This window comes from Thamnophis sirtalis, unplaced genomic scaffold, assembly GCF_051295495.1.
Source record: "Thamnophis sirtalis isolate CommonGarterSnake01/CBP01778 unplaced genomic scaffold, rThaSir2_p1.2 scaffold_4, whole genome shotgun sequence".
In the NCBI taxonomy this organism is placed as follows: Eukaryota; Metazoa; Chordata; class Lepidosauria; order Squamata; family Natricidae; genus Thamnophis; species Thamnophis sirtalis.
In genome coordinates, this window is record NW_028261384.1 from 101,562,856 (window position 1) to 101,575,087 (window position 12,232).

The window sequence follows — 12,232 nt, forward strand, 5'->3', positions numbered from 1 at the left end:
TTACACATTGTCCACAATTATTTTGTCAATCTTTTAAAAGTAATCCTTCCATCTCCTGTGAATATTGAATTTCTTATTCCATAGAAAATTACAACAGACTATGGTCTCCCTATCTTTGCTATACTGTTCACTTACCTTTGAGGACAGATACAATTTATCCTTAGCTAAGCAATCATTTAGAATCCACTACTTTTTAAAGTTCCAAATAACAACAACAACAATGGAAGTATGCTCTTCATTTCTACTCATTAAACCTCCCATTAAAGAGAGAAGATATCATGAAAGTAACAGGGAGCAAAGAGAAAGTAGAGCTGCTTAACTCATTCTTTGCATCATTCTTCACAGAAAATGAAACTATAGGCCAACATACCAAAAACATAACTGTAAAAGACAGAGTAGAAATAAAAATTTAAATAAGCAAGAAAATGGTAAGAAAACACCTATCTGACTTTGATGAATATAAATCACTGGGACCTGATGGATTACATCCCAGAGTTCTGAAAGGGTCAGCAGATGTTATCTCAGAACCATTGTATTGATGAAAGAAATGTCCTTCTGGGTTCAGCTCCAAGTGAGGATAAAGACACTGGAGACATGGAGGCTGCTTGGAAAGATGGTTTATTGTTGGACAGGGCCACATGGCTTGAGCCCTGAACAGAAAAGGTGATCACATGCTTCAATGTTGGTGAAGAAGAAGAGAAGGGCTGAGGGAGGGGCTTGCTAGGCTTTTTATAACCTGTTCAGTCCCACCTCTCTGTTTCCTGTTCCTGTGTAAGAAATGTATTCTGATTGGTTGTCAGACTCCCATGGGGCCATGCAGGGGCTACTCTCTAGGCTGTGTTTTGAATCTAGGTATGGATGAGTTCTCAGATGCCATGTGGTCAGTTGAGTAAAGTGTCAATATTATCATGCCTTTACTCCCACCCACCCCCTGGGGCTGCAGTGGAGAAGTCTTTATTATGTAAAAGGGACTAGCCTGGCCTTCTCAATGGCCCATTAACAGTGGGGATGGACAGGAAGCTACAGGCAACTATTCTGTCTTTTAAAACATGTTTCTTTCTTTTCATATCCAGAGAAATATTCTGCCTTTTCAATATTTCCTAGGATATTTCATTTTTCTGGGAGAGGGCTGGATGATAACTTCCTACAGTATCATATCTTTAAAACAATCTTGGAGCACTGGGTTGTTACCAGAGGATTGGAAAAGAGCTGATGTAGTTCCCATCTTCAAAAAAGGAATGAAAAAGCAGACCCCAGAAGCTACAGACCAATCAGCCTACCATCAATACCTGGAATGATATTATTCAAAAAATAGATCAGCGAACATCTAGAAACAAATAAAGTTAAAACTAGTAGCCAATACAGGTTAGTTAAAAACAAAACATGCCAAACCAATCTTATTTAATTATTTGACAAAGTAAGCACAACCTATTTAGTAAGCTAGAAAAATGTGGAATAGATAGCATATCAATAGATGGATTTGTAACTGGCTGACAAACCATACTCAACAAGTAGTTCTTAAGGATACTACATCTAGATAGAGGGAAGTAAGCAATGGAGTACCACAAAGTTCTGTCTTACTCCCAGTACTCTTCAATATCTTCATAAATGATTTAGATAACAGAAGAACTCATCAAGTTGGCAGATAACACTAAACTGGCAGGTATAGTCAACATCCCAGAAGACAAGCTCAAGATCCAAAAAGATCTTGAGAGACTTGAACACTGGGCATTTATTTTATTGAATAAAATGAAATTTAATGTGGAAAAAAGCAAGGTTTTACACTTGAGCAGGAAAAACCAAAGGTACAAGTACAGCTTTGGTGAAACTTGGCTCCTAAACTGTAAAAGGGACCTTGGAATCTTAGCGGAGGATTACTTAAACTTAAGTCAGCAGTGTGCAGCCACCGCCAAAAAAGCTAATACAATCTTTGGTTGTATAAAAATAGAGGCATAGAATAGAAATCACATGAAATATTAGTACCACTTTATAGAATCTTAGTAAGACCACACCTGGAATACTGTGTCCAGTTTTGTTCACATTACAAAAAGATGTTGAGAAAGTGCAAAAAAGAACAACTAAGATGATTAAAGGCCTGGAGACTAAAACATATGAAGAACACTTGGAGGATTTGGGTTTGGCTAATCTAGAGAAAAGAAGGACTAGCGGGGACATGATAGCAGTATTCCAGTATTTGAGAGGCTGCCACAAAGAGGATGGGGTCAATTTACTTTCCAAAGCAGAGAAGACAGGACAAAAAACAATGGATGGAAACTAATCAAGGAGAAAAGCAACCTGGAATTGATTTAAAACTACCTAACAGTGAAGACAATTAACCAATAGTACAGCTTGCCTTCAGACGTCATCATTGCTTCATCACTGGAGGTTTTAAATCACTTGTCTGACACAGTATAGGACCGTGATGGTGAACCTATGGCACGCCATGTGACACGCAGAGCCCTCTTTGTGGACATGCATACCATCACCAGCTGCTCTTCTGGTTTCCAGCAGGTACATGTACACTGGACAGCTAGTCTTCCTGTGTGCCAGAAACCCAAAGACCAGCTGGCCAATGAACATGTACGTCGTCTAGCTGGTCTTTGGGTTTCTAGCATGCACAAAGACCAGCTGGCTGTGGTGCATGCATATGCTGAAAACCCAAAGAACAGCTGGTCTTTGGGTTTCTGGTTCTCCGGCGTGCACACTCATGCATGCCAAAAAGGTTCGCCACCACTGGTATGGGATCTCCTGCTTGAGCAGGGGGCTGGATTAGAAGACCTCCAAGGTCCCTTCCAGCTCTATTCTGATTCAGTATGAAAGATTTGTATTAGGTATACAAAATAAAAGTGGTGTAAAAACAAAACTGCAAGTTACAAATTCACATTGATTTTTTTAAAAATCCTAACAGTTATTCACATTCAACTATCCCTCAGATCTCCATATTTTGCAGGCTACAATCTATGGAGATCCCATATAGGAAGAATCCGCAAAGTACCAGATTAGGGAAGACAGGCCCTTGATAGAAAAGCAGCAGGTAAATCAAATCTAAGGCAAGAGCCTTAGAAATACGTTTGATGAAAACCAAAATTTATGATGGCAACAAAAATGCCACATCAACGAAAATGACACAGAATACAATTTCGTATTCGGAATTTCCCATGCATTACAAAACGTGGCTGGTCCATTTCCTGCACAAATAGGCTCTCCACGTTCCACATCACGAAATAACCAGAACGTGTGATCCTTCTGTCTTCCTCTAGTTAGCATTATCTTATGAACCATCTCCGACAGTGTAAGGGAGCTAGCCAATGGGCGAGCAAGGAGTCTTTTGGAATTACCCAATCCTCTTTGAGAGAGAGGGGGAGAGAGAGGGGGGGGGGAGCGCGCGGAGTCCCCGCCCAAAACGCGAATAGTGAAGAAAGTTGTATCCCGTCAGCCCCTGGGCGTCGCGTCAACCAATAGGAGCGGAGGACGCAGTGATACTTTGGCAAGGTGAGCGAGGGCGGGCGGAGCTTGGTTTTCGCTGGTTGGAAGAGCCGCGATTTTGAGGGTTCAGTAGAATCTTCCTTTGCTCTAGACTAGAAGGTGAGCAGCTTCGGAGGGACTGTAAGCAGCAGTAGGTGCTGCACCCGAAGGAGGCGGGGAGCTGTGCAAGGGAAGACTGGTTACTTGAGGGTACAGACCGCTAGAAAATAATGATTAATGATGTACAGAGATGCAATGAGGAAGTCAGATAGGACGAAGGTCTCCCCCCCCCCGGTGGTATTTTCATTTCCCCCACATAACAGCTTCTTTTTTCTGACTAACCAAAATAACATGGCTTAAAATCTCTTAGGGCTTCTAGAAGTTGCACAGCCTCTTCTCTGACAAATTTCGGAGAACTCCCAACCTGTGATTGATCGACGTTACTATTATTGAGTTAGACTACAACCCGTCTTTTCAAGGTGTAATCCTGATGCCAACAAGGAATAACTCCATTGAACACGGTGAAACTGGCTTCTGGATAATTATATATTTGACTGATGTTAGGGAGAACAAACAAATGTGTGGCTCTACTCTAATCCTCAAAAGCTGTTTATGTTGTGCTGTATCATTTTGAGAAACTGGCAAAACGGATGAAAAATGGGAGCTTAAATGGGAAAAGAGAAATGAATGGTGCATCTAAAATTTTTACATGCCTAGGATGGGTATATTAAAGAAAAAGTACTGGGATACTGTTAGTGATATATTTTAGTATCTGGTTTGGTTAGAAAGCTCTTGTTTGAAGCAGGAAAACTGAGAAAAGAGATTTTGTAGAGATAGCTGTACAAATATTAGATATTTGTAACTAGAGTCCGATATGTGTCATCCTGTGAGCATTTTCTTTCCATCGCAGCTTAATATTTTTCAATATCACTAATAGAATCTATAGCCTGTAAAAGAATGAAAAAAGTAATTTTCTGTTGAATATCATAGCCATATTAACATGTACTTTTCTGATAATTTTTCATTATCTTATAGTAATTATGTCAGTTGGAGTAGTGTAACAGAATTAATACTTTTCACATCCCTTCCTTTCTTTCCTTCTTTTCCTTCCTCCTTCACTCCATAGTAGTCATGTTAACTTACAGATTTAATACTCCATATTTAGTGACCATAGTGGCATTTGTCATCCTTGAAGGTTTGTAAAACAAAGGAAAGCCAAAGTATGATCATTATGCACAGCCATGATTTCATTTAGCAACACTTTGCTTAACAACTGAGTTGCCAGTCTCAATTGTAGTTGCTAAATCTATCATTTAATTTTGTATTTATACTTCGTTAAAAATATACTAGTAATGGGAAGCCAACAGGTAAAAGAAAAAAAAGTTTTTAATAATGGCAATATTTGCCATACAGTGGTGGAGGTGTTGTGTGTGTCTTTTTTAACTCAATTATTTTTTAAAGCTATATGTATCTCATTGTAGCTCTTTTCTTCATTCAGGACAATCAGAATGCAGACTCCAGTAACTCTTCTAGCTTCACCAGCTCTGGTATGGAATGTTTGCCTTACACCTGGCTTAATGGAAAACTAATAAATACATTTTTCTTAAATTATTTGATCTTACTGATCTATATAATTTCTATTTTACAGAGAAAGCTAAGTGACTTTTTCTAAGCCGCACAATGAATTTTGGCAGATTATTTGCTGATCCTTGTGAAATTAGTTTCTAAAAAAATTATTAAAATGGTCAAATAATTCTGTAAAAAGTGCAAACAAAATGTCTCCCATTGTATTTGCTCATCTGCTAGGCAAGGTCTCTGTCATTTATTAATAACTGATGCATTTGGGCAAAATGGACTTCCTGGAATAATCAGGTCGTGGAGCATCTTGTTAATTCTCTACTCTGGAATCTGTTTTCCTTAAAAAAAAAAAAGCCAATTGGTGTGTTTCAAGGATAGTTTATGCATTTACAAAGTGGTTAGCATAGTAATGGTTTCTGGTTCCAGACAAGTTTAGAAGCAGCCTATATTTGAAATACTGAAATTTTCTTTCTCTTCTTGAACAGCGCATTTCCACAAATGCACAAATTATCCCTGGAATTCTTGGATTAGAGATATAAGGAAAAAAACAATTTGTTCTGGAGCCAGATTATTTCAACATGGACAATTTTCCACATTTCCCATGACTGTTAATTTATCCAAAAATTTACAATAGAAAGAAAAAAGTGCCTTTACTTGACAGCCTTGTAATAATGTGACTAAGAGAAAATGGCAATAGACTGTTAATAGCAATAGCAGTTAGACTTATATACCGCTTCATAGGGCTTTCAGCCCTCTCTAAGCGGTTTACAGAGTCAGCATATCGCCCCCACAGTCTGGGTCCTCATTTTACCCACCTCGGAAGGATGGAAGGCTGAGTCAACCTTGAGCCGGTGAGATTAGAACCGCTAAACTGCAGATAACAATCAGCTGTAGTGGCCTTCAATACTGCACTGTAACCACTGCGCCACCTCGGCTCTGCTATGTCTGGCAACATAATATATAATATCCTGAATATTAAAAAATCTAATGTTTTATGTTTTGAAGTACAAATTAAATTGTACACTATATATTTACAATATTTGCCATTTTCTCACAATTAAAATAGGAAAGTACTATTTAAAGTACTTTACTCATAATAAAGTACTTTATATAGAATAATCTATCAGATTTGTCCATTTGGTGCTGTCCGTGTGTATAAATGATGTGTTGAATAATATAAAAAAGATTATTTTTTTGGTATTTCCTTGAGAACATATTGAAGGTCACTGTAAAAAATTTCAGTGTAAACGTAAGGAATTTTAAATTGATTTGGATTAGTTAAGATTTGAATAGCTAGTTTAGACCACTGCATAGATTTGTATGTAGTTGGATATAAACTGAAATGTTTTTCTCTCTAGCTCCGCTGCTGTTCTCGAATTCTAACTAGGCCAGCTTCCCTATCTTTACTGAGTAGGCCTGAGACACAAACTGTGCAGGTAAGTATAAACAGTTATTATTACACATTATATTCTAAAAGTACAGAAATGGCGCTATTTAACCCTTGGAACTCTAGGACATTACTGGCCTCCTGTTACAATATTTTACAAACTGGGAACATAAGAAGAATTTTATATAGTCTTTTGCACATCAGTGTTGGTCTCCCCAAAAGGGAGGGAGGCAATGTCACTATAGGAATTATTTCCATAAGATCATGAAGGTTTAATGTTACTTAAATAAGACCAGAAAGAATTCTTTCGTAATGTTCATAAACCACAAGCATAGGTGAACACAAATATGGGAAAGAAGACAGTGTGCATCCTGATATTATTTTCCCCCTAGTCTAATTGCCATCTTTCCAACTGATGTTTCTTTACCTCTCACATTAGTGTAAAAATTACTTCAAATTAGATGGTTCATGAATTTCAACTTCCAAGGACCATTTAAATAAACATAGATACATAAATACATAGATACATACGTAAGTATGTACGTTCGTTCGTTCGTTCGTTCGTTCGTTCGTTCATTCATTCATTCAATGTTAATGCTACCTGATTCCAACTGCCTATATTTCTATTATTCTTGTTCAGTTGTTTTCTGGAATTTCCTCTTAATCATAAAAGATCACACAATTAGGATCTCATATATGGACAAACATTTCAAGTGAATCTGTCCAGTACTGAGGTTTTCAGTTTAGTGGTAGCTGTCATCTTTAAAAAGGCACAGATGAGGTTTGGATTTTCTAAAATTTCTTATAGGGAGTTTGACTTATGGAAATTTAACTTTTGTTTTTGTTCTACAAAAACTCCCTTTCTATATTTTATTATTATGGACCTCCAGTACTTAGAAACTATAAAAAGCCTTTAGTCCTCCAGATGCTGTTGAATACTAGTCTCTATCACTATCAGTTATGCTAGCTGGGGCTGATGGGAGGTAGAGGTCAACACTATTATGAAAATTATACTTCTACCTTTGGCTAAAAGTTGGCAAGCCATTAACCTTTCTGTTGTTTCTTTACTCTCATCATATATCTGTGTTTGATGTATCCTAATACATTACCAGCTAAATGCTGAATTACATATTTTTGTGTAAGAAAACAATGGAACTTTCAGATGTTTGGCTCTAACTGTACTAATTATTTGCTCATTTCACAGCCGTTTGGCTTTTCCACTCATCAGCTGGCTCATCGGGAAATCCAAACCAGCTCTGTCTCCCGTGATATTGATACAGCTGCTAAATTCATTGGTGCTGGTGCTGCTACAGTGGGAGTAGCTGGTTCAGGAGCTGGGATTGGAACAGTGTTTGGCAGCTTAATCATTGGTTATGCCAGGTAAACTAATATGCAAGAATTATTTCTATATAGTTAGAAACTATTTTATAACCTTTGTCCACAAATAGATCCATCTTCTAAGAAATAAATTTTACTGATAGTTGAGAAATACTGAAACTTTAGTTAGGGAAGACTGTAGACTTAGAATAATTTTATTGTCACTTTGGCATACATTAAAATGAAATTAGATTGCATATAGCTCTTAAATGGTCTTCAACTCTAATAAAAAAACATGACAAAATAAATACATAAATACAAAATTCTATATGACAAGGAGAAACAACATAAGTCTAGTTCACATGTATACATGTATATGGCAAGAGAATCTTGTGAGTTTATCAGACAAATGTTATAGGGAACAAAGCTGTTACAGAATCTGGTAGTCCTGCTAGAAATACTTCAAAACCTCCTCCCAGAGGAGAGCAACAAAAACAGACTGTAGAGCGGGTGTGTAGGGTCTCTAACAATGCTTTGAGCTCTAAGCACATAGTACTTATAAGCAGTATCCTGAATGACAGGAAGCGAGCTTCCTATAATCTTCTTGGGTGTCTTTACCACTCTCTTTATGGAGTTTCTATCTCAGGCACGGCAGCCACCAAACCAAACAGTGATGCAGTTTGTTAAAACACTCTCAATCTGTAAAAAGTGGCATGCTTAATGGATTCCACTTATCCTGACTCATATGGATATAATGGTGATGGTATCTTTTTGTATACCTTCCAGTAATTCCCAAAAGAAGGCATTGCAAAAGAGTAGACTTTTCGGACTCAAACCATCAACTTTCAGGAGAGATGCAGCTAATGCTATGAATGCATCCCAGCAGTGCCCAATCTTTGTAGTTTGGTGGTCTGGCTTTGGGGAAGAGAGGGGAACCAGGCCATGAATTGCATGTGCATGTATGCCTCCCCCTGGCCCAGTTCTGAATAGGCCATGGCCCGGTAGTGGTCTGTGGTCTGGGGCTTAATCCATTGATTAAGAGAATCATAAACAGTTCCAAAGCACGCAAAGCATACTTGTCTTAAATGCATGTTTTTACCATCTGGGGCATTATCTCCCTTTTCACAAAACAATTATATTTCTGCTTTATTGTCATTTTCTTCCCCTCTGCATGGTATATAGATTCATGTGTTCATAAAACTTTGAATCAAATCATGTCTTTTTTTTTTAAAGAAAAATGATGCAAGTAGTACTTGACCAAAATTGACCTTGAATTTTCCATTGCTAAGCAATGATTGTTAAATTAATGTTGCCCCATTTTATGACATTTCTTGCCACAGTTCAGTGAATTAGTGCAGTTGTTAAGTTAATAAGAAGGTTGTTAAGTGCATCTAGATCTTCCATTGACTTTGCTTGTGAGGAGGTCACAAAAGGTGATCACATGACCCTGGGACACTGCAGTGTTCACAAATACATGCCAATTGCCAAGCATCCAAATTTTCATCACATGACCACAGAGAGGCTGCAACGGTTATGTGAAAATTCGTCATAAGTCTTTTCCCCCCCAGTACCAATGTAATTTTTTATTAGGTACTAAATGAATGGTTGTAAGTTGAAGATTACCTGTAAAGCGTTTTGCATTTAGGAACATCTTTTACTGAATTTTAAACTGGCGAGAATACTGAGATCATATTCAGCTCTTTTGGTTTAAATTATCCTTGTTTTGAGAAAAATAATTCCAGCTTCATTCTAGCTTCTGGAATCTCTCCTTCCATTCATTCTAGGGACAAAGAACCCAGAAGAAAAGGTAAAATGTATCATCCACTGCTGACAAAACAGAAGCAGTTTCTATGGATATATATAGCCTTTATTTACATAGGAGCAGAACTATGCAAACTTTCCTAAGATTTTAAATTATAGTCAAGTACCTATCATCTATGCTGTTTAACAATTATCAGGATCCATAATGGTTTGGAAAAAATTACGTAATATTTTATTCTGGAGAATTTAATAAGAGTTTATGTCACAGGCTTTTCTTTCTTTTTTCTATCTACAGGAACCCATCCCTCAAGCAGCAATTGTTTTCTTATGCTATCCTTGGTTTTGCCCTTTCGGAAGCCATGGGGCTCTTCTGTTTGATGGTGGCGTTCCTGATTCTGTTTGCCATGTAAAAAGGCTCTGCTGTCCTCTCAGTTTAAGCCTTCTGTTAGAGATATAAACAAACTTTAAATAAATATAATTCAAGGTTTTTGTTTTTGTCATTCATTATTCTGTATGCTTCACATAGAAACAGGAAAACAGAAAATTGACAACAGAAAATGACCGAATGGTTCATTGAGCTTGCCCTTCTGATGTTTGTAATTTTATTTTTAATTTTTTGTCAGATGATGGACATGTGTTTATCCCAAGTATGTTTAAACTCAGTTATTGATGATTGACCCACTATCTGCACTGGAAGTTGGTTCCAAGTTTCTACTATGCTCGAATTAAAATAGAAAATACTTCCCACTAAAATAATGTACTGTACTTTCATCCTATTTTTTTTCTTTACTTCATTGTTTACTGTTCTGCCAATTTATGAAACCTCGGGATATTTCAATCATCTAACAAAATGGATTTTAGTCCACAAAACACATAATAAAAGAGAGTCTATTTAATACTGGTATTCAAAAGTATGTAATGAGATTTGCAACTTGTTGACATATAGTTTTACCTTAAATCGAAAAATTGCCAATCAGCATTCACAGACTCCATCATCTGATACCCATTTTTGATTCACTTCTCTCCTAGAGGAGTTGTTTCTTGCAACCGATATTTAAATAAAGTTTATGAAAGTTAAAGCCATACTGAATTTGTTTATTTTCCATCTGATGTTTTGCTTTTTGGTTCTTCTGAGGGAAAAGCTTAAGCTCCCACCAAAACAAGTGCAAAAGGTAGCAGAACATTCTGAATACTGCAGAGTTCTTCATATATGTGTGTCTTTGTGTGTGTGTGTGTGTGTGTGTGTGTGTATACAAATAAAGCACAAATAACACACACACACACACACACACACGCATATATATATATATATATTAGCACAAATACAACATATATATGGGAAAAGCTTAAGCTCCCACCAAAACAAGTGCAAAAGGTAGCAGAACATTCCGAATACTGCAGAGTTCTTCATATATGTGTGTCTGTGTGTGTGTGTATGTGTGTGTATACAAATAAAGCACAAATAAAACACACACAACACACACATATTGGAGAAAGGTTTATTTTTTTAGGATTATTCTCAGTTCGACAAAGAACTGGACTCTGACCTCGACTTTTCTATGAGGAATGGAGACGAATTAACTGGGTAAAACGGACGATGTTTTTGCGGAGTCCAGAATTAAGAGCATAAAAGCGATACTGCTATAAAGATACACCTTAGCTGGCACGGAGATTACCGCACAGCTCCTACAGGTAGCCTAGGGAACATAATCTATCTCCAGGAAGGCTCGAGGGCGGAGCTTATGCTTGCTCGCGACTGAGCAAACTCTATGTAAGAAGCGGAAGGGTGGTGTCTACGACCGTAAAAGGAATTTTTTGAAAGAATTACTTAAGGCAGGTGGGAATTCGTTGCCTTGAGTTTCGTAGGATTAACTATCGACAAAGAGTTTCCTTCAAAATATATTCTCTTAGGTTTTTAGTGCCCCGTTCAAAGAAAAAAAGATATAATCTTGTAGCTATTTAGGAGGTTCCGGGGCGATATTCTAGCATGGCTGCAGAAAAGGGGGAAAAATGCAGAGCTGCAGGGTTGTTTTTTCCCCCTTGAAATTTGGTTCCCGATGTAAGAGTCCTCCATGTGCAGATCAAGTTGGAAATTGAAGCTGACGCCGAATAAGTAATAAGGATGATCATGCGGGAGATTCCACTTTGCCACGTGCTGTATGTTCAGAGTCATGCAAAAGGAATTTTATTTCCCCTCATAATGGTCTGTAGAGATTCTCAGTCATGGTTGTCCTAAAGGTGCTTTTAGGAGTTTCTGATTTTTGTTTGAAGACGTTTCGCTTCTCATCCAAGAAGCTTCTTCAGCTCTGACAGGACAGTGTGGAACGGAAGGATTTATATTCCCTGAAGATAGCTTTCTTGGATGAGAAGCGAAACGTCTTGAAAGAAAAAAAATGCAGTTGTCTCCTGAAAAAGCATCTTTGGGTTTCCCCTCAGAATCTTTTTTAAATGGCGTGAGATGATAGATAGATAGATAGATAGATAGATGATAGATAGATAGATAGATAGATAGATAGATAGATAGACAGACAGACAGACAGACAGACATATATATATATACACACACATATATATACACATATATACACATATATACACATATATACACATACATACATATCTCACGCTGTTTTGCCAATCAAATGAATAATTCAGCAGTGAAATGCTTTACCCATTTAATCTCTACCTGGCATCTCATTTTTTTAAAAATACAATTGAAAACTC

General features: G+C 37.3%; 1 protein-coding gene across 3 annotated transcripts; it reads left to right on the forward strand.

Annotated features, from left to right (window-relative positions):
- Window positions 1-3,471: 3,471 nt before the first annotated feature.
- Window positions 3,472-9,995, forward strand: ATP5MC1 (ATP synthase membrane subunit c locus 1). Of its 3 annotated transcripts, none has more exons than XM_014073945.2 (6): window positions 3,472-3,585; window positions 3,836-3,986; window positions 4,964-5,012; window positions 6,402-6,479; window positions 7,635-7,810; window positions 9,804-9,995. In XM_014073945.2, exons 3-6 carry the CDS (start codon window positions 4,974-4,976, stop codon window positions 9,916-9,918), a joined length of 408 nt encoding a protein of 135 aa, XP_013929420.1. In that variant the 5' UTR covers window positions 3,472-3,585; window positions 3,836-3,986; window positions 4,964-4,973; the 3' UTR covers window positions 9,919-9,995. The 3 variants fall into 3 exon arrangements, with proteins under 3 accessions (XP_013929420.1, XP_013929421.1, XP_087569729.1); XM_087713603.1 differs by having other exon boundaries at window positions 3,477-3,492; XM_014073946.2 differs by lacking the exon at window positions 3,836-3,986.
- Window positions 9,996-12,232: the final 2,237 nt, after the last annotated feature.